This window comes from Hyperolius riggenbachi, chromosome 11 (genome assembly GCF_040937935.1).
Source record: "Hyperolius riggenbachi isolate aHypRig1 chromosome 11, aHypRig1.pri, whole genome shotgun sequence".
In the NCBI taxonomy this organism is placed as follows: Eukaryota; Metazoa; Chordata; class Amphibia; order Anura; family Hyperoliidae; genus Hyperolius; species Hyperolius riggenbachi.
In genome coordinates, this window is record NC_090656.1 from 4,730,813 (window position 1) to 4,754,802 (window position 23,990).

General features: G+C 46.1%; 1 protein-coding gene across 1 annotated transcript in view; it reads right to left on the bottom strand.

The window, feature by feature from the left end:
* The window catches only part of EXOC3L1 (exocyst complex component 3 like 1), a 70,309-nt gene that overhangs the window by 15,631 nt on the left and 30,688 nt on the right, over nt 1–23,990 (bottom strand). Inside the window, exons 7-11 of the mRNA XM_068261074.1 lie at nt 15,853–15,953; nt 11,142–11,252; nt 5,865–6,006; nt 2,965–3,087; nt 37–192 (exon numbers count right to left, since the gene is read on the bottom strand). Of these exons, the coding sequence (XP_068117175.1) occupies nt 37–192; nt 2,965–3,087; nt 5,865–6,006; nt 11,142–11,252; nt 15,853–15,953 (633 nt within the window). The remainder of the gene's footprint in view (nt 1–36; nt 193–2,964; nt 3,088–5,864; nt 6,007–11,141; nt 11,253–15,852; nt 15,954–23,990) is intronic.

Below are 23,990 nucleotides of genomic sequence, written 5' to 3' on the forward strand. Positions count from 1 at the left end.
CTCTCTCATTGGCCCCTCAGGCGCAGCCTTCCTCACCAGTCTGAGGAAGGCAGCGTTCAGCTCCTCGGCATCCATGGACATCCTCTGGGACAGCTGAAGCCTCTCCGCGCAGTTCTTGCACACCAGTTTGCTGTGTAACAAAGTTTTCACATATTCTATGGCTATCATCCTCTCTGTGTGGGCCAGCAGGTACTGCAAGATGGGAAAATGTATTAGATGAATGTACATAGTGCCTTCTTTACTCATAATGCTGAATAATGAAGAACACAGACGGTATAATGTAGAGATAAACAACACTAATACTGAGAGCTGCGTAGCACCAGCTGCAGGAATCAGCGGAGGTTCTTATGAGTTTAAAATCTGAAAGATCGGTGGAAAACTGGGGGTAAAGCAGTAAGTAAATAACATATCTAGAGGCTGCAGGGCAGAGCCGGATCATCCACAAGGCAATTTAGGCATGTGCCTGGGGCCTGGAGAGAGTCTAGGGGCTCAGTTTATGCTAGCCCCCAAAAAATCTTGCCAAAAAATCCAGCTGGCCATCAAGAAGGGGACCAAAGTTGATACTTGCCTAGGGCCTAATATCTCCTTAACCTCCCTGGTGGTAAGCCCGAGCTACTCTAGGGCTAGTCGCCGGGAGCTCTATGAAGAATATTGCGCACAGCGGGCGTTTTTACTCACCTCCTGGGGGATCCAGACATCGGTAGCCGTTCTCCTTCCTGTCCTCCGAGGCTCTGAATCACTCTGGTGATATCACCATCACTGATCTCACTACAGAGTTACAGCGCCACCTGGAGTGTGCCTTGTGGATGGCCCGGCTCTGCCCTGGAGCCTCTGGATATGTTTTTTACTTACTGTTTTACCCCCAGTTTTCCATCTATCTTTTTGGATTTTAATCCTGGTAGTTTAAAACCAGGGATGTGCAGTCAGTACAAAAATCATCCAACTCCTCAGTTTATGAAACCACCGACTCCGACTCCAGGTACCCAAAATTGCTCGGACTCCACAACCCCCTGCAGGGCTATGGAGTAGGTACAAAAATCAACTGACTCCAACTCCGACTCCTCACTTTCTGAATCCAACGACCCTGAATCCGGGTACCCAAAAATTCTCTGACTCCACAGCCCTGCTTAGAAAGCAATTAATTGACAAGATGTAAATTATCACCTAGGAGAAAAGTAAAGAGAAATGGGCCCATATGCAATTAACTTTTCTCATGAGTTTTCTCCTAGAACAATGATATGCAAACTTGGCTCTCCAGCTGTTAAAGTGAATGTCTACCAATTTAAAAATAAAAAAGTCAGATACTCACCTAAGGAGAGGGAAGGCTCGGTCCTAATGAGCCTTCCCTCTCCTCTCCCGGTGCCCGGTCCCGCGCAGGATCCCCCGTAGCAGTATTCGACCAGTTCGGTCAAATACTGCCACTTCCGCCGCCGAAGAGAGGTTTCAAAAGCCTTCGGGAGCACTAGGGCTCCCGATGACGCGGCCGCTCCATACTACGCATGCGCGAGCGCCCTCTATGACGCACTCGCGCGTGCGTAGTATGGAGCGGCCCGTCTTCGGAAGCCCGAGTGCTCCCGAAGACCTCCAAAGTCCCTGCGGCGGCGGACGCGTACGGGGGAGCCAGCGCAGGACCGAGCCTTCCCTCTCCTTCTCTTCTAGATCCTCTGAGGCAGCCCCTCTCTGCCAATCCCTCCACTGGTTACCAGTTGCCCAAAGGATCCAGTTTAAACTTCTCACACTTGCATACAAAGCTCTCCACAAGCTATCACCTCCATACATTTCCTCTTTAATCTCCAGATACCTCCCCGCCCAGACCCTCCGTTCCTCACAGGAGACCCTTTTGTCCTCCAGCCTAGTCACCTCCTCTCACTCTCACATCCAAGACTTCTCACGGGCGGTCCCTCTCCTTTGGAACTCTCTCCCTCAGCCGGTTCGTCATGCCACGAGTCTGGAAACCTTCAAACGTACTCTGAAAACACACCTGTTCAGACAAGCCTATAATTTGCTATAGGCAGCACTGAAGGCACACTGGCTCACCCACTAATCCTTGTGTTTCCTTCCCCTTTTTTTTCCTCCCCACTACCCTCTAGATTGTAAGCCCGCAAGGGCAGGGACCTCCTCCTAGTGTTTCCTCCTCACTACCCTCTAGATTGTAAGCCCGCAAGGGCAGGGACCTCCTCCTAGTGTTTCCTCCCCACTACCCTCTAGATTGTAAGCCCACAAGGGCAGGGACCTCCTCCTAGTGTTTCTCATACTGCTGTAATTTTACCATATGTACATGTACCAACTACATATCAACTATGTATGTATCTGTATTTATTCTATTCAATGTCATGACTGTACAGTGTCTTGTATTTCTTATGTATATTTGTTCCCCATTATTTGTGTGTACTATGTACAGCGCTACGGAAGATGTTGGCGCTATATAAATAAAAAATAATAATAATAATAATAATAATTAGGTGAGTATCTGACTTTTTTATTTTTAATTTGGTAACCATTGGCTTTAAGGAACTACAAATCCCACAATGCATTGCAGGAGTCTTACAGCCACCGTTATGATTCATAAAGGCAAATGCATTGTGGGACTTGTAGTTCCTTAACAGCTAGAGAACCAGGTTTGCAGATCACAGTCCTAGGAGATCATTTTTCATCTTCTATTTTAAATAACTTTTCAGCGCTCTGCAATTGAAAAAGTACCAAAATGTAGGTGAAAAAGTTCTGTTAAAATTATTTTGAGTATTTTTTTTTTTTTTGCTTGCTGGTGGCTTAAAGGGCATTTTATTGGCAGGTTTAAAAATATCACCCAGGAGAAAACACAGGAGAAATAGTTCATTGCATATGGGCCCTGGTCCCTTGTGTTATATGACACAATCAGAGCCCCTGCCTGGTCACAGCTGCACAAATTCCTGTAAGTCTAAACTTACTTGGCCCAATAAACGTTGAGTCTGCTATGGCTCTCACCTCGTTCACTGGAGGGCGAATTTGACGCAGGTAATGGCCAAAGTTTTCCATCTTCTCACAGATTATCCGCACAGTGTCTGAGCTGGACAGCCAGGGCCGGGAGGCAATAACTTGAAAGAGCGGCTGGAAGCAGAGAGAGGAGGGGGGATTACTGAGATACAAAAAGAAAATCCCATAGGGCTGAAAACTGAACAACAACATTTCTGCTTTTCATTGATTGAGAAGTTGGTGCAGGAAATGCTTTTTAATCGTTTAGCAGTCCATTTATTTACAGGCTCGCTAGTGCTCCAGGCCAATTTATTTTAGCATTTTTTTTTTCATTTCTTATTTGTTACATTTCCTTGATACTAATTAGTACTGCAGCAATGTGTACTTCTGGCCACGTGTCACTAGGGGGCAGTGTGCGACAATAACAGAGGACTTCTGCTTTCAGTTTCTACATTCTTTGCTAGCAGAGAGACATCAAAGCATTCCAAGAATTTACACTACGAGTTCTGAGGTCAAAAGAAGTGCACTTATCTCAAAGACATAATTCCCTTGAAGCTGCCAACGCGTTAATGGGTATCTCTAGACACATTCTGACTAAAGTCTTGTACACACAGTAAAAGGTAATTTGAAACGTCAGACGAACTACCTTATCGGAAGACAATCGTGTAAAAAATATAGCCAGACGCAATCAAACGATACAAGACCGATATTGCACATCATGCCCGTTCCAACTGGTAGATCAATTCACATGACTGGTTGGCAGATATCGTGGAGTCGGCCAGGTGTGTACAATGTCATTCAAACGACATTGTTTCAGAGGATGCACACATGTCGTGTGAAAAGTCGCTTTCATGCACAGTCCTTACATGTCACTGCCATGCACAAAGAGCGGGGTGGCTGCAGACCGGGTCAGTGTGCTGTTGGTGGCCGGCTATTAATTGCCTGAGTGCCGGCCGCCCTTTCTATCCTGCCACCCTAGGCACTGCTGGCCTATGTGTCCTTGCCACAAATCCAGGCCAGAGGCGACCAAGTTATTAGATTCTGGGATTGAATGACAAACATAGCTGGGTGTCATCAGCATAGCGGTGGTATGTCAGACCGTGTTTTTGGACTTTTTTTTACAAGTTCAGCATGTATATTGTGAACAGCAAAGGGAATAGTACCAAGCACCAGGGAAAACCATATTTTAGTGGCACGGGGTTGGTACCATTACAGATATTCTACTACTTAATTACAATAGTAAGATATCGGTAATCTTTAACAGTATTTTACTATGACCTAACTTAACTCTACTCTCACACAGAACCCTCCCTCACCCTAACACCCCCATTGTGGTGCCTAACCTTAACCCCCCCCCCTCTTCTCTGTGCCTAACCTTAACCCCTAAGGACCCCCCAACACACACACACCTAACACTAAAGACCCCTGCCTCCTAACCCCCAATATTTTTGCTGCAGGACTTTTAACATTGTAACATTGTAATCAGCGGCTATAAACAGCTAAATATTGGTTATAAGTGGTAAATAGCAGCTGTAAGTGGCTAACGCCCCCTATTTTATCGGGTACCTCTGGGTGCCCAAATTACTGTTTATAGAGGCTATTCATGGCTTTTCACATTGCTGACTATGGCGGCGCGGTTTTTAACAGCATGCCTCCGTTGCCCTTTGTACCTGCTTCAAGCAAGGATACCCCTTTGTGTTCTGAAGGTATAAATGTTAATCGCAATAAGATTTTACTTTCTATTGATTGATACATCTCCACACAAGCAATCTGACCTTGCAGTTGCTCAACGAACACAGTTTCACTATGGTTTACAGTACATCAAGATTGCACTAATATCTTACATGTCGAACTCCGGCCCGCAGGCCAAATCTAGCCCTCAGAGCCATTAAATGTGACCCCCAAGTGGTTTCCCCACTCTGCGTCATTTTTTGGCCCACTCTAGACCACCAGGGAAGCTATAGTGGAGGTGAAGCCCTAGACTGCCAGAGAAGCTTTCCCTAAACACCAGGGAACTGTATAGGGGAGGCAGGAGGCCTCTAGACACCAGGGAACTGTATAGGGGAGAGAGGAGGATCACTAGACATTGGGGAACTTATAGAGGTTGTAGGGAGCCATTAGACATCAGGGAACTTCATTATTATTATTATGTATTTATATAGCGCCGACATCTTCCGCAGCGCTGTACAGAGTATATTGCCTTGTCACCAACTGTCCCTCAGAGGAGCTCACAATCTAATCCCTACCGTAGTCAGATGTCTATGTATGTATTGTGTAGTGTATTTATTGTAGTCTAGGGCCAATTTAGGGGGAAGCCAATTAACTTATCTGTATGTTTTTGGGATGTGAGAGGAAACCGGAGTGCCCGGAGGAAACCCACGCAGACACGGGGAGAGCATACAAACTCCTTGAAGATGTTGACCTTAAGGGATGAAGATGGCCAGTAGACATTAAGGTTGGCCCACGACTAACTCCCAGTGTTCAATCTTGGCCCACTTTGTATTTGAGTTTGACACCCCTGCACTCTGTACACATTCAACTCTGTGGTGTGCTGCCCTGTATTGCAGCAGTTGCTGCATCACTGATAATTTACATAGGTGTGCACGTGCGTACACACATGCACACACGCGCACACACGCACGCACACACACGCACACACACACCATTGCGGGCTTCGGTCAGCCAACAGCTATTGTAATTCCTGCTGTGAGCTACAGAACATCTCCTCCTCATTCCCCCTCCCCTCTCCATAAGGCAGGATGGTCTGCTCAGTACTGGGCCCACCATGGACTGGGGTAAACTTTCACCCAAATCGCTCATGAATGATCATTTTGTGCAACATTTATTTGCATACTGTCAGGGGGGAGTGGGGATACTCTGGGGAGTCATCTCCTGGTTCTGTATTTTGGTACCTGGATATCAGTCTGCAGCTCATCCAGGAGAAGGTGACAGGCCTTTTTCTGCGTCTTGTCCAGGGAAACCTGCAGACAGGGAACAGCCTTCCTGAACCCGGGAGCGGGCGTCTCCTCCGGCTGCAGCTGTGCAATAGATGAACTGCAAGAGAGGAATGAGAGGTGGGGTGAGCAGAGCCAGGACAAGGTCCTCCAGCACCCAAGGCTGAGACACCAAAGTGCGCCCCTCCATCCCTCCCACCCCAGCCGTCACACACTGATTACTATTACACTAAGAGGCCCCTCCCCCATCCCTCCCACCCCAGCTGTCACACACTGATTGCTATTAGACTAAGAGGCCCCTCCCCCATCCCTCCCACCCCAGCCATCACACACTGATTGCTATTACACTAAGAGGCCCCTCCAACCCTCCCACTCCAGCCACCACACACTGATTGCTATTACACTAAGAGGCCCCTCCTCCATCCCTCCCACCCCAGCCATCACACACTGATTGCTATTACACTTAGAGGCTCCTCCTCCATCCCTCCCACCCCAGCCGTCACACACTGATTGCTATTACACTAAGAGGCCTCTCCTCCATCCCTCCCACCCCAGCCGTCACACACTGATTGCTATTACTCTAAGAGGCCCCTCCCCCATCCCTCCCACCCCAGCTGTCACACACTGATTGCTGTTACACTAAGAGGCCCCTCCCTATCCCTCCCACCCCAGCCGTCACACACTGATTGCTATTACACTAAGAGGCCCCTCCTCCATCCCTCCCACCCCAGCCGTCACACACTGATTGCTATTAGACTAAGAGGCCCCTCCTCCATCCCTCCCACCCCAGCCGTCACACACTGATTGCTATTACACTAAGAGGCCCCTCCCCATCCCTCCCACCCCAGCCGTCACACACTGATTGCTATTACACTAAGAGGCTCCTCCCCCATCCCTCCCACCCCAGCCGTCACACACTGATTGCTATTACACTAAGAGGCCCCTCCTCCATCCCTCCCACCCCAGCCGTCACACACTGATTGCTATTACACTAAGAGGCCCCTCCCCCATCCCTCCCACCCCAGCCGTCACACACTGATTGCTATTACACTAAGAGGTGCCACAGGGCCCCCATCCCCCCCAACACCTTAATCTCTAGTTATCTGGCTTGCAGCCACTGTCATGTATCCCCTTTTCCTATTTCTTTCTGCTTCAAACACAATTAGGAATGACAGCTGAATGAATTCTGCGCCCCCTCCTACACTGCGCCCTGAGGCTGGAGCCTCTCCAGCCTATGCCTCGGCCCGGCCCTGCGGGTGAGTATCAATAATAAACATACAAGCAAAACCGGGACAGGGTTTAGGATCGGAATCTGTGTAGAAAATGTGCCCGTTCGATAGGCATGGCCAACAGTCTGCTGAAGTTCTAGCGCCCCCATGTGGGAAATCTTTCTTTGTGCCTCCCATACTTGTCTCCTAGCGCTCTTCATAGTATTCCCAACACTTTCCAGTAAACCCTGTACTGTGACACTTCCCTCACCCCAAAATCTCTCTATAGCCAGCCATGGCAGGACTATAAAATGGGGCAAGGATGCCATATCATATGGAGTCTGATTTTAAGATGATTTAAAGGTTACCCGAGGTGACATGTGACATGATGAGATAAACATGGGTATGTACAGTGCCAAGCACACTAATAACTATGCTGTGTTCCTTTTTTTCTTTCTCTGCCTGAAAGAGTTAAATATCAGGTATGTAAGTGGCTGACTCAGTCCTGACTTAGACAGGAAGTGACTACAGTGTGGCCCTCACTGATAAGAATTTCCCCCTTTTTTATCTCTTTCTTGCTCTCAGAAGCCATTTTCTTCTAGGAAAGTGTTTTATAGTTGGAATTTATTATCAGTGAAGGTCACACTGTAGTCACTTCCTGTCTGAGTCAGGACTGAGTCAGCCACTTACATACCTGATATTTAACTCTTTCAGGCAGAGAAAGAAAAAAAGGAACACAGCCTAGTTATTTGTGTGCTAGGCACTGTACATACCCATGTCTATCTCATTATGCCACATGTCAGTTGTGGTATCCTTTAAGCACACTAAAGAACAAGTACTCTAACGGAGGCCACACATTGCTCGATCTTCCACCAGATCGGTCATTACATAGATCCCTCTCTGATCAAATCTGATCAGAGAGGGATCTATAGCCTGGCCATACACTGCACACCTGCAGTGTTTAAAGGACAAATGAAGCAAGAGGGATATGGAGGCTGCCATGTTTATTTCCTTCTAAGTAATACTAGTTGCCTGGCTATCCTGCTAACACTGCCTACTTTTAGCCATAGCCCCTGAACAAGCATGCAGCAGATCAGGCGTTTCTGACATTATTGTCAGATCTGACAAGACTAGCTGCATGCTCGTTTCTGGTGAGACTCAGACACTACTGCAGCCAAATAGATCAGCAGAGAAAAGGGAGACCGAGAGCCCAATATAGTGTAGTATGTTGTGAAAATAGAGAAAACGTAAAACGTAAGTATTATACTTACAAACCTGGGTTGCTCTAAGGCAACCACTGTATACGCAGGTGGGTAGATTAGGCCTGACCTCACTCAGGACTAAGATGTCGCTCTCTGTAGATAGAAGAAAGGAGGGTATATCACCCTTCCACCAAGGGTGGACAACTTAATATGCAAGGATACAGAGGCGCCAGTAGGATAAAACGAGATAAAAGGTTTAAAACGGTTTAGGTGGCGGTGGTGGACCGTCCACACACAAACAGACCAAAATAGCTGTTGATTGTAGAAAAAATAATTTATTCACATACTCCTATATAAAAGTGCAACGCGTTTCACGGGCACCTCTGTCACAGAGGTGCCAAGCTATCCATAGACTCAGAGCTGTGAGATACTCTGTTCGTTTATTGCCTGATGAAGCGGGATGTTTGCCCGTGAAACGCGTTGCACTTTTATATAGGAGTATGTGAATACATTATTTTTTCTACAATCAACAGCTATTTTGGTCTGTTTGTGTGTGGACGGTCCACCACCGCCACCTAAACCGTTTTAAACCTTTTATCTCGTTTTATCCTACTGGCGCCTCTGTATCCTTGCAAATAGATCAGCAGGGTTGCCAGGCAACTGGTATTGTTTAAAAGGAAATAAATATGGCAGCCTCCATATACTTCTCACTTTAGTTGTCCTTTAAGTGTTGGAGGCTCACCTGTCATGCTTCAGTGGATACTGCCCTCCTCCGGCGTGTCCGGTGTCACCGGGAGCACCTATAATACCATGTGATACTGGAACATTCAGTGACAGCAATACACGTGTGGGTGTCACAGGTGCTCGCTGTGCCTCTGGGATTTAAAGCGCCATGAAAGGTGAGCCTTCAGCACTGCACACGGCCACAGGGGGTATACAAATACACATGGGGGTCATTACCCGGGGGTCCATCAGTCAAGGCAGATCAAACGCCATTACCGTCGCGCGCCTGATTGAGCCCTTGTGACCGAGATTTTCCAGCATCCCTGATCAATCCTTTCAACCGATTTTGGACAGAAACTGATTGAAAGATCGATCCGGGGGGCCAAGTTGTGGTATTGATTCTCTGATCGGATCGAAATGTCGATCGGATCGGCTCACAAAACGGAATAATATTTGGGCAACCTAACAGTTTAAACATAGCGTGAATCTGTCTGAGGATGACTGCAAGTGTGAAGAACCAATGAACTGTTGCTGGGAAAGAAAGTTTGAAGAGCTGGTGCAAGCATAACATGGTCACATCATCACAGCTGCCCCCTATGGATGATGCAATGGTACTGCACCGCTGACATGACAGGAACCAGGAATGCAGTTCACCATAATCTTCCTATAATTAAAGCTGGAGTCAGGGTAACAAGGGAAGGTTATCAATCATGATGTGATGCTCGGTACTGTATTGTGTATGTGCCTTGATACCGTGTTCCCTCCAAAATAAGACAGTGTCTTATATTATTTTTTTACCAAAAGATGTGCTAGGGCTTATGTTCAGGGGAGGTCTTATATTTCTATGTACACACAAGTTCCTGTGCTGTGTGTCCACCTGCCTTCCCCACTGTGCCGCCACTTCCTCTGCTGGATCCATCTCTTGTGTGCCCCTGTATTTTATTGTCCTCCTGGAGTCTCCCTCTGTTTTGTGTCCTCCTCTATCCCCTGTACTCCGGTGTCCTGTGTCCCCCTATGCCCTCTGCTGAGTCTTTTGCTGTCTGCCTGAATCCTCCTCTTACCCCCAGCCTGATGGTGCGCTGTCCCCTGTGTCCTCCGATGTCCCCCTGCATCTTCTTCTTCCCCCAGCTCCATTCTGCTGTGTCTGCGGGCAGGACCATAGCTCTATTAGAGGCCAATCACTGTACTCGCTGAGTAGCAGCAATTGCAGTGATTGGACTAGTGACGGAGCCATGGTCCCACCCGCAAGACCATCGGCTCCAGTAATAACACAAGCTGCCATACTTTTACCCCTTACTGCCACTAGGGCATGCTTTCAGGGTAGGGCTTATAATTCGAGCTAGGGCTTATTTTCGGGGGATGTCTTAATTTCGGGTAAACAGGGTATGTCTGTTAGGATGCAACATTTATGTCATCTGACATCAATGGAGCTATCTCCGTCTGACCACAACACTGGGCGTGGCACAGCGGCTAGAACTGTAACCCCCAAAAAAATCCTAATGAATAACATTGCTTATTGTTTTACAGTATTCATTTATAAATTATTTAGTCAGTGTTTGCCCATTGTAAAATCTAATCTGATTGACTTTCTAAAATGTATCACGGGCAGCGATATCTTTAGTACTGGCAGAAGATCTCTGCGGAAGATTTGTTACTGAGAGTTCTAAAGCCAGTACAAAAACATAGCTTGTCTCCCAGAATGCTCTGAAGTGGGGGGAGACTTCCCCATAATAAACAGCCTAGGATAAGCCTCAGTGGGAGGGCTGGGCTACATCTTGATATACTGTTATATAGCTATAAGAAGTGCTTCTGATGCGGAATTCAGGATATTTAGCGCAGGAATGGCTTAAGATGATGTGAGGTCCTAGGCAAGATAGCAGTTTTTGCCCACCACTGACTGTCACCTTGCTTTTTTTAGTTAGATTTGGTGGGGAGTAGAATCCAGCAGGCTCCTAGACTCTCTCCAGGCCCTGGGCAGCTGCCTAGGTTTGCCTTGTGGATGATCCAGGCTCTGGTTTAATGTAAAAGTGGATATCCTGGATAATTTGCTGCATTCTACTAAAAGTTGTAGCAGTTCCTCTTTAATACTTATAATTCTTTACCTGAGAGCGGAGCATGCATTTATAATAGCCAGCAGGTAGGGAATGTAATATGTTGGATAGCTGTGATCCTTCATGTGTTCTATTCCATACTTCACCAGAGCCTCCCGCAACCTGCAGAAGAAACATCACAATTTGTAATATTGTCTCGCACACACGAAAGGATCAAACATGTAGTCCTTAAAGAGGAACTTCAGCCTAAACAAACATACTGCCATTAAGTTACATTAGTTATGCTAATTAAAATAGATAAGTAATATAATATCTTACCCACCCTGTTTTAAAAGAACAGGAAAAGGTTTATGATTTCATGGAGGCAGCCATCTTTTTGGTTGAAAGGAGGTGACGGAGCATGAGACACAGTTCCAACTGCCCTGTGTCCTTATCACCCCTCCCAGCTGTGCGCGCTAGGCAACGAGAACAACAACAGAAATCCCATCATGCTTTGCACAGCATCAGGGGGAAAAAGCCCGGGCAGATTTCTTTGATGGGGCGGAGCTTAGCTCCTGTGCAGCTAAAAATGAGGCTTGGGTAAGAAAAACAGTTCTGATGTTGTGAAACTGTTAAAGAAACACCAAGCCTTTTCAGTGCTGCTGAGTAGATTTTTAGTCCGGAGGTTCACTTTAAGGCGAGTGCAACAGCTGGAAAAGAGGGATGACGTCCTCTGTGCAGTATTCAATAGAAAGAAGAACTGGTACAGCCAAAGTAAATCTTTATTGGTTCTATGTAAAAGCATATGGCCAATGTTTTGGAGCCACGTAAGGCCCCTTTATCAAGGCAATGTTTGCTCTGAGGCATAAATCTGTGTCGCTGTGTAGAAATTCCTGGCGCCTAAACTGCCACTCCCCATCCAAATTTTGCCGCCTTTTTAAGAATTCAACAAACTGCGCCTGGGGCAAGATACCCGCTGCCCTACCCCCCCCTAGATCCGTCCCTGCTGGAGGAGCCTTTCCTAATGGCCCATACTCACGGGCAACTTCTAGGGCCTGTCGCCAGCACACGTGAGCGTGTGGGCGACAGGCCGGCGACAGCTCCTCGCCAGGTCCCTCCGCGTACACACGCGGAAGAGGGACCAGCGGCGCGACGGAAGCTGTCGCCGACGTTCCTTCTCCCCCCGCCGGAACCTCCGTATACTTCAATGGAGGTTGCTGTCGCTAGTCCGCGTACTTACGCGGACTAGCGACAGTTGCGGCGTCGACTGTCGCCAGGCGATTGACCGCGCCAATCGCCCGGCGACATCAGCGACGAGCAACGGTTCGGGGTGCGCGCCCGTGCGACGGCGCATACTCACGGGCGACATTTGTAGCCCGTGAGTATGGGCCATAAGACTTCCTATGCTTTTATAGTAACCAGTTTTATGAAGGGGGTATTTTTGAGGCATTTTGAGCCATAATTCCTTGTAACTATTGTAAAACACATGGCTTTACATGAGTTTAGCATCACCATCATTTAATGGATTGAAGCAAGACGGAAGCAAAACTATAGCCTCATCTTTGTGAAATGTGGCTTCGGGTAAACATTTAGGAGGTGACGTTATTGTGATTCTGTTGGCAGCAATTTGCACGTGTTTTTTTTCCCCAGAGAGCTTAAATTATTCAGCCCCCGAGTCAATACTTTGTAGAACCACCTTTTGCTGCAATTACAGCTGCCAGTCTTTTAGGGTATGTCTCTATCAGCTTTGCACATCTAGAGACTGAAATCCTTGCCCATTCTTCTTTGCAAAACAGCTCCAGCTCAGTCAGATTAGATGGACAGCGTTTGTGAACAGCAGTTTTCAGATCTTGCCACAGATTCTCGATTGGATTTAGATCTGGACTTTGACTGGGCCATTCTAACACATGGATATGTTTTGTTTTAAACCATTCCATTGTTGCCCTGGCTTTATGTTTAGGGTCATTGTCCTGCTGGAAGGTGAACCTCCGCCCCAGTCTCAAGTCTTTTGCCGTCTCCAAGAGGTTTTCTTCCAAGATTGCCCTGTAATTGGCTCCATCCATCTTCCCATCAACTCTGGCCAGCTTCCCTGTCCCTGCTGAAGAGATGCACCCTCCGAGCATGATGCTGCCACCACCATATTTGACAGTGGGGATGGTGTGTTCAGAGTGATGTACAGTGTTAGTTTTCCGCCACACACAGCGTTTTGCATTTTGGCCAAAAAGTTCCATTTTGGTCTCATCTGACCAGAGCATCTTCTTCCACATGGTTGCTGTGTCCCCCACATGGCTTGTGGCAAACTGCAAACGGGACTTCTTATGCTTTCTGTTAACAATGGCTTTCTTCTTGCCACTCTTCCATAAAGGCCAACTTTGTGCAGTGCATGACTAATAGTTGTCCTATGGACGGAGTCTCCCACCTGAGCTGTAGATGTCTGCAGCTCGTCCAGAGTCACCATGGGCCTCTTGACTGCATTTCTGATCAGCGCTCTCCTTGTTCGGCATGTGAGTTTAGGTGGATGGCCTTGTCCTGGTAGGTTTACAGTTGTGCCATACTCCTTCCATTTCTGAATGATCGCTTGAACAGTGCTCCATGGGATGTTCAAGGCTTTGGAAATCTTTTTGTAGCCTAAGCCTGCTTTAAATTTCTCAATAACTTGATCCCTGACCTGTCTTGTGTGTTCTTTGGACTTTCACAGTGTTGTTGCTCCCAATATTCTCTTAGACAACCTCTGAGGCCCTCACAGAGCAGCTGTATTTGTACTGACATTAGATTACACACCGGTGCACTCTATTTAGTCATTAGCACTCATCAGGCAATGTCTATAGGCAACTGACTGCACTCAGATCAAAGGGGGGCGAATAATTATGCACACACCACTTTACAGATATTTATTTGTAAAAAATGTTTGGAATCATGTATGATTTTCGTTCCACTTCTCATGTGTACACCACTTTGTATTGGTCTTTCATGTGGAATTCCAATAAAATTGATTCATGTTTGTGGCAGTAATATGACAAATGTGGAAAACTTCAAGGGGGCTGAATACTTTTGCAACCCACTGTATATTATATATACAGTACATTACATATATATATATATATATATTACAGTAAAATTGGATATCCTAAATAATTTACTGCATTCTGCTATGTATCACTACAGGGCCTCTTTAAACCTGAGTAATCAGTGTAACTAACACCTGTTGTCATCCCAACACAGGAAGTGTGGCCATTTTGATTTCTGGAAGAAATTACGCCACTTACCATAGAGTACCTGCAGCATGCCAGAGTGACGCCATGTTCCATAGAGTACCTGAAGCATGCCAGAGTGGTGCCACTTACCATAGAGTACCCGAAGCAGTGCCAGAGTGACGCCACTTACCAAAGAGTACATGCAGCAGTGCCAGAGTGACGCCACTTACCATAGAGTACATGCAGCAGTGCCAGAGTGATGCCACTTACCATAGAGTACCTGCAGCAGTGCCGGAGTGACACCACTTACCATAGAGTACATGCAGCAGTGCCAGAGTGATGCCACTTACCATAGAGTACCCGCAGCTGTGCCAGAGTGACACCACTTACCATAGAGTACCTGCAGCAGTGCCAGAGTGATGCCACTTCCCATAGAGTACCCGCAGCAGTGCCAGAGTGACGCCACTTACCATAGAGTACATGCAGCAGTGCCAGAGTGATGCCACTTACCATAGAGTACATGCAGCAGTGCCAGAGTGACGCCACTTACCATAGAGTACCCGCAGCTGTGCCAGAGTGACGCCACTTACCATAGAGTACATGCAGCAGTGCCAGAGTGACGACACTTAGCATAGAGTACCCGCAGCTGTGCCAGAGTGACACCACTTACCATAGAGTACCTGCAGCACTGCCAGAGTGATGCCACTTCCCATAGAGTACCCGCAGCAGTGCCAGAGTGACGCCACTTACCATAGAGTACCTGCAGCAGTGCCAGAGTGACGACACTTAGCATAGAGTACCCGCAGCTGTGCCAGAGTGACACCACTTACCATAGAGTACCTACAGCAGTGCCAGAGTGACGCCACTTACCATAGAGTACATGCAGCAGTGCCAGAGTGATGCCACTTACCATAGAGTACCTGCAGCAGTGCCAGAGTGACGACACTTAGCATAGAGTACCCGCAGCTGTGCCAGAGTGACACCACTTACCATAGAGTACATGCAGCAGTGCCAGAGTGACGACACTTAGCATAGAGTACCCGCAGCTGTGCCAGAGTGACACCACTTACCATAGAGTACCTACAGCAGTGCCAGAGTGATGCCACTTACCATAGAGTACCTGCAGCAGTGCCAGAGTGACGCCATTTACCATAGAGTACCTGAAGCAGTACCAGAGTGACGTCACTTACCATAGAGTACCTGCAGCAGTGCCAGAGTGACGCCACTTACCATAGAGTACCTGCAGCAGTGCCAGAGTGACGCCACTTACCATAGAGTACCTGCAGCAGAGCCAGAGTGACGCCACTTACCATAGAGTACCTGAAGCATGCCAGAGTGACGCCACTTACCATAGAGTACCTGCAGCAGTGCCAGAGTGACTCCACTTACCATAGAGTATCTGCAGCACTGCCAGAGTGACGTCACTTACCATAGAGTACCTGAAGCAGTACCAGAGTGACGTCACTTACCATAGAGTACCTGAAGCAGTACCAGAGTGACGTCACTTACCATAGAGTACCTGCAGCAGTGCCAGAGTGACGTCACTTACCATAGAGTACCTGAAGCAGTACCAGAGTGACGTCACTTACCACACCAGGCAGTTGTCCATCTCGTAGAGGGCAGCGTTCCTCACCCGGTTCTCCAGACTCTCGCCCAGCACTGACGCCAGCTGAACATTCTCCAGCAACATCTGCCACAGAAGAGAGACATGCGTTACTGCAGAGGAATGGCCAGCAGGGGGGCAGTTCTGCAGAACAACAGAAAGCTTTGCATAAAGAATATTATCAGATTCATAATGTGTGCAGATATCAGTCCAGGGATAAACACTGATACCTAGTGATACACTAGAGCAGCCATGGGCAAAGGACGGCCATGCTCCATGCCCCGCCCACTGATACAGGGCCACATTCAGCCTCCCTCTCTGTGCAGAGCTGAAGTTACTTGCTGTCAGCTTCCCCCAACGTTCACCCTTCAGCCGCGGGTCCAGAGTCCCCTCTCCATTGCTACAGTGCTGTCATGTGACCTGCCACCAGTACGTGCCGGTGGGTCACATGAAGAGGGACACCCTGTAGCCATAGAGAGGAAGCTGGACATGCACCTGAAGGGAGATCGGAGCTGGAAGCAGATGATTAACTTCCTTTATGCTGCGTTCGCAAGTCTGCATACAAAGGGAGGGAGAGGCACATCCGCTGCATACACTCTGGGCAGACCTGGCTCCCTATACTGGGGTCAGGGGAGGCATCACTGGAGACTGAACTAAGACTAGGGAAAGATTTGTCCTCCAGTTTTAAAATTACGGTAAAAGTGGATATCCTGAATAATGTACTGCATTCCACGATATGTCACTACAGAGCCTATTTAAAGGCCATAACGTAATGTAGAACAGAGGCGCCAAAAGGATTAAAAAAGTTATTAAAAAGTTTAAAAGTGCTTAGGAGGCAGTGGTGGACTTACCTCCTACAAGCAGACGGTGTAACCCGGACCATGTACTGTTGTGTACTCCATTAACTTATTGCCTGATGAAGCAGGTGTGAGCCTGTGAAACGAGTTGCTAAACTCCTGGAATGTACCAATAATTTTTTTTTTCTTGTCTTGAATACACAGTTGTTGTGTCTGCTTGTAGGAGAAGTCCACGACTGCCGCCTAAGCACTTTTAAACTTTTTAATAACTGTTTTTATCCTTTTGGCGCCTCTTTTCTACATTAAGCTATCATTAATATCCACCCCTGGTGGAAGGGTATTACCCCCTTTTTTTCCTATCTACAGAGAGCGACTTCTTATTCCTGAGTGGGGACAGGTCAATCTCCTCACCTGCGTATACAGTGGTTGCCTGGAGGTAACCCTGCTTTGTGAGTATAAATCTATACTTGTTCCATATATCCAATTGCCAATACCTACTACACTATATCGGGGTCTCGGTTCTCCTCTCTTACATATCTTTAAAGGACATGTCCGAGTAGCATAAAAATAAAAAAATCCACTTACCTGGGGCTTCCTCCAGCCCCTGCCAGCCGTCCTGTGCCCTGCTGCAGCTCTGCTCCCCACCAGTGGCCCGAGGTCCAGTGTGACTCCGTGAGCCGCACGCCAGAGCGCAGTAAGATGACCTGGCGAGGTGACCTGGAGCCACTGGAGCTGCAGCGAGGGCACAGGGTGACTGCCAAGGGCTGGAGGAAGCCCCAGGTAAGTGGATTTTTTTATTTTTATGCTCCTCAGACCTTCCCATTAAGTAAAAGCTCACATTACAGTACTACCAGGGCATACATGCAAAACCGGTGCCGGGAAATTTGGGAGCAGGGTGAAGCCAAAAAACAGCTCACCCTGCTCCTGCAAAAGTCCTGGCAGAATGAATTACTATTCCCCCGCCAGACCGTTGTGGGGTAAGATGTAATTTGTCTGTCAGTTATTGCTAGCAGCTGAATTACGCAGTTTTTACAGTCATTTTGGCTCCATCTTTTGACGGCATCCAAATTACTGACTGAGCATCATTATAACTGTAATTCACATTTTATTATCACAAAAAAAGAACTATCGTCGGCTAAAACAAACAATGGACGCGTATACGTGGGCAATGAACGTGTATACGTGGGTAATGGACGTTTATACGTGGGTAATGGATGTGTATACGTGGGTAATGGACGTTTATACGTGGGTAATGGACGTTTATACGTGGGTAATGGACGTTTATTCGTGGGTAATGGATGTTTATACGTGGGTAATGGATGTTTATACATGGGTAATGGATGTTTATACGTGGGTGATGGACGTTTATACGTGGGTAATGGACGTTTATACGTGGGTAATGGACGTTTATACGTGGGTACGTGGGTAATGGACGTTTATACGTGGGTAATGGATGTTTATACGTGGGCAATGAACGTGTATACGTGGGTAATGGACGTTTATACGTGGGTAATGGACGTTTATACGTGGGTAATGGATGTTTATACGTGGGTAATGGACGTTTATACGTGGGCAATGAACGTGTATACGTGGGTAATGGATGTGTATACGTGGGTAATGGACGTTTATACGTGGGTAATGGACGTTTATACGTGGGTAATGGACGTTTATACGTGGGTAATGGACGTTTATACGTGGGTAATGGACGTTTATACGTGGGTAATGGACGTTTATACGTGGGTGATGGACGTTTATACGTGGGTGATGGACGTTTATACGTGGGTAATGGATGTTTATACGTGGGTAATGGATGTTTATACGTGGGTAATGGACGTTTATACGTGGGTAATGGATGTTTATACGTGGGTAATGGACGTTTATACGTGGGTAATGGACGTTTATACGTGGGTAATGGACGTTTATACGTGGGTAATGGATGTTTATACGTGGGTAATGGATGTTTATACGTGGGTAATGGACGTTTATACGTGGGTAATGGACGTTTATACGTGGGTAATGGACGTTTATACGTGGGTAATGGACGTTTATACGTGGGTAATGGATGTTTATACGTGGGTAATGGACGTTTATACGTGGGTAATGGATGTTTATACGTGGGTAATGGACGTTTATACGTGGGTAATGGACGTTTATACGTGGGTAATGGACGTTTATACGTGGGTAATGGACGTTTATACGTGGGTAATGGACGTTTATACGTGGGTAATGGACGTTTATACGTGGGTAATGGACGTTTATACGTGGGTAATGGATGTTTATACGTGGGTAATGGATGTTTATACGTGGGTAATGGATGTTTATACGTGGGTAATGGACGTTTATACGTGGGTAATGGACGTTTATACGTGGGTAATGGACGTTTATACGTGGGTAATGGACGTTTATACGTGGGTAATGGACGTTTATACGTGGGTGATGGACGTTTATACGTGGGTGATGGACGTTTATACGTGGGTGATGGATGTTTATACGTGGGTAATGGATGTTTATACGTGGGTAATGGACGTTTATACGTGGGTAATGGACGTTTATACGTGGGTAATGGACGTTTATACGTGGGTAATGGACGTTTATACGTGGGTAATGGACGTTTATACGTGGGTGATGGACGTTTATACGTGGGTGATGGATGTTTATACGTGGGTAATGGATGTTTATACGTGGGTAATGGACGTTTATACGTGGGTAATGGATGTTTATACGTGGGTAATGGACGTTTATACGTGGGTGATGGATGTTTATACGTGGGTGATGGATGTTTATACGTGGGTAATGGACGTTTATACGTGGGTAATGGACGTTTATACGTGGGTAATGGATGTTTATACGTGGGTAATGGACGTTTATACGTGGGTAATGGACGTTTATACGTGGGTAATGGACGTTTATACGTGGGTGATGGATGTTTATACGTGGGTGATGGATGTTTATACGTGGGTAATGGACGTTTATACGTGGGTGATGGACGTTTATACGTGGGTAATGGACGTTTATACGTGGGTAATGGACGTTTATACGTGGGTAATGGACGTTTATACGTGGGTAATGGACGTTTATACGTGGGTAATGGACGTTTATACGTGGGTAATGGACGTTTATACGTGGGTAATGGATGTTTATACGTGGGTAATGGACGTTTATACGTGGGTAATGGACGTTTATACGTGGGTAATGGACGTTTATACGTGGGTGATGGATGTTTATACGTGGGTGATGGATGTTTATACGTGGGTAATGGACGTTTATACGTGGGTGATGGACGTTTATACGTGGGTAATGGACGTTTATACGTGGGTAATGGACGTTTATACGTGGGTAATGGACGTTTATACGTGGGTAATGGACGTTTATACGTGGGTAATGGACGTTTATACGTGGGTAATGGACGTTTATACGTGGGTAATGGATGTTTATACGTGGGTAATGGACGTTTATACGTGGGTAATGGACGTTTATACGTGGGTAATGGACGTTTATACGTGGGTAATGGACGTTTATACGTGGGTAATGGACGTTTATACGTGGGTAATGGATGTTTATACGTGGGTAATGGACGTTTATACGTGGGTAATGGATGTTTATACATGGGTAATGGATGTTTATACATGGGTAATGGATGTTTATACGTGGGTGATGGACGTTTATACGTGGGTAATGGATGTTTATACATGGGTAATGGATGTTTATACATGGGTAATGGACGTTTATACGTGGGTAATGGATGTTTATACATGGGTAATGGATGTTTATACGTGGGTGATGGACGTTTATACGTGGGTAATGGATGTTTATACGTGGGTGATGGACGTTTATACGTGGGTAATGGACGTTTATACGTGGGTAATGGATGTTTATACGTGGGTGATGGACGTTTATACGTGGGTGATGGACGTTTATACGTGGGTAATGGATGTGTATACGTGGGTAATGGATGTTTATACGTGGGTGATGGACGTTTATACGTGGGTAATGGACGTTTATACGTGGGTAATGGATGTTTATACGTGGGTAATGGATGTTTATACGTGGGTAATGGACGTTTATACGTGGGTAATGGACGTTTATACGTGGGTAATGGACGTTTATACGTGGGTAATGGACGTTTATACGTGGGTAATGGACGTTTATACGTGGGTAATGGACGTTTATACGTGGGTAATGGATGTGTATACGTGGGTAATGGACGTTTATACGTGGGTAATGGACGTTTATACGTGGGTAATGGATGTTTATACGTGGGTAATGGATGTTTATACGTGGGTAATGGACGTTTATACGTGGGTAATGGACGTGTATACGTGGGTAATGGACGTGTATACGTGGGTAATGGACGTTTATACGTGGGTAATGGACGTTTATACGTGGGTAATGGATGTTTATACGTGGGTAATGGACGTTTATACGTGGGTAATGGATGTTTATACGTGGGTAATGGACGTTTATACGTGGGTAATGGACGTTTATACGTGGGTAATGGACGTTTATACGTGGGTAATGGACGTTTATACGTGGGTAATGGATGTTTATACGTGGGTGATGGACGTTTATACGTGGGTAATGGACGTTTATACGTGGGTAATGGATGTTTATACGTGGGTGATGGACGTTTATACGTGGGTAATGGACGTTTATACGTGGGTAATGGATGTTTATACGTGGGTAATGGACGTTTATACGTGGGTAATGGATGTTTATACATGGGTAATGGATGTTTATACGTGGGTGATGGACGTTTATACGTGGGTAATGGATGTTTATACGTGGGTGATGGACGTTTATACGTGGGTAATGGACGTTTATACGTGGGTAATGGATGTTTATACATGGGTAATGGATGTTTATACGTGGGTGATGGACGTTTATACGTGGGTAATGGATGTTTATACGTGGGTGATGGACGTTTATACGTGGGTAATGGACGTTTATACGTGGGTAATGGATGTTTATACGTGGGTGATGGACGTTTATACGTGGGTAATGGATGTTTATACGTGGGTGATGGACGTTTATACGTGGGTAATGGACGTTTATACGTGGGTAATGGATGTTTATACGTGGGTGATGGACGTTTATACGTGGGTGATGGACGTTTATACGTGGGTAATGGATGTGTATACGTGGGTAATGGATGTTTATACGTGGGTGATGGACGTTTATACGTGGGTAATGGACGTTTATACGTGGGTAATGGATGTTTATACGTGGGTAATGGATGTTTATACGTGGGTAATGGATGTTTATACGTGGGTAATGGACGTTTATACGTGGGTAATGGATGTTTATACGTGGGTAATGGACGTTTATACGTGGGTAATGGACGTTTATACGTGGGTAATGGACGTTTATACGTGGGTAATGGACGTTTATACGTGGGTAATGGATGTTTATACGTGGGTGATGGACGTTTATACGTGGGTAATGGACGTTTATACGTGGGTAATGGATGTTTATACGTGGGTGATGGACGTTTATACGTGGGTAATGGATGTGTATACGTGGGTAATGGACGTTTATACGTGGGTAATGGACGTTTATACGTGGGTAATGGACGTTTATACGTGGGTAATGGACGTTTATACGTGGGTAATGGACGTTTATACGTGGGTAATGGATGTTTATACGTGGGTAATGGACGTTTATACGTGGGTAATGGACGTTTATACGTGGGTAATGGACGTTTATACGTGGGTAATGGACGTTTATACGTGGGTAATGGACGTTTATACGTGGGTAATGGATGTTTATACGTGGGTAATGGATGTTTATACGTGGGTAATGGATGTTTATACGTGGGTAATGGACGTTTATACGTGGGTAATGGACGCGTATACGTGGGTAATGGATGTTTATACGTGGGTAATGGACGTTTATACGTGGGTAATGGACGTTTATACGTGGGTAATGGACGTTTATACGTGGGTAATGGACGTTTATACGTGGGTAATGGACGTTTATACGTGGGTAATGGACGTTTATACGTGGGTAATGGACGTGTATACGTGGGTAATGGACGTTTATACGTGGGTAATGGACGTTTATACGTGGGTAATGGACGTTTATACGTGGGTAATGGACGTTTATACGTGGGTAATGGACGTTTATACGTGGGTAATGGACGTTTATACGTGGGTAATGGACGTTTATACGTGGGTAATGGATGTGTATACGTGGGTAATGGATGTTTATACGTGGGTGATGGACGTTTATACGTGGGTAATGGACGTTTATACGTGGGTAATGGATGTTTATACGTGGGTAATGGACGTTTATACGTGGGTAATGGATGTGTATACGTGGGTAATGGACGTTTATACGTGGGTAATGGACGTTTATACGTGGGTAATGGACGTTTATACGTGGGTAATGGATGTTTATACGTGGGTAATGGATGTTTATACGTGGGTGATGGACGTTTATACGTGGGTAATGGACGTTTATACGTGGGTAATGGACGTTTATACGTGGGTAATGGATGTGTATACGTGGGTAATGGACGTTTATACGTGGGTAATGGACGTTTATACGTGGGTAATGGACGTTTATACGTGGGTAATGGATGTTTATACGTGGGTAATGGATGTTTATACGTGGGTAATGGACGTTTATACGTGGGTAATGGACGTTTATACGTGGGTAATGGACGTTTATACGTGGGTAATGGACGTTTATACGTGGGTAATGGATGTTTATACGTGGGTAATGGATGTTTATACGTGGGTAATGGATGTTTATACGTGGGTGATGGACGTTTATACGTGGGTAATGGACGTTTATACGTGGGTAATGGACGTTTATACGTGGGTAATGGACGTTTATACGTGGGTAATGGACGTTTATACGTGGGTAATGGACGTTTATACGTGGGTAATGGATGTTTATACGTGGGTAATGGATGTTTATACGTGGGTAATGGACGTTTATACGTGGGTAATGGATGTTTATACGTGGGTAATGGATGTTTATACGTGGGTAATGGACGTTTATACGTGGGTAATGGATGTTTATACGTGGGTAATGGATTTTTATACGTGGGTAATGGATGTTTATACGTGGGTAATGGATGTTTATACGTGGGTAATGGATGTTTATACGTGGGTAATGGACGTTTATACGTGGGTAATGGATGTTTATACGTGGGTAATGGATGTTTATACGTGGGTAATGGACGTTTATACGTGGGTAATGGATGTGTATACGTGGGTAATGGATGTTTATACATGGGTAATGGATGTTTATACGTGGGTGATGGACGTTTATACGTGGGTAATGGATGTTTATACGTGGGTGATGGACGTTTATACGTGGG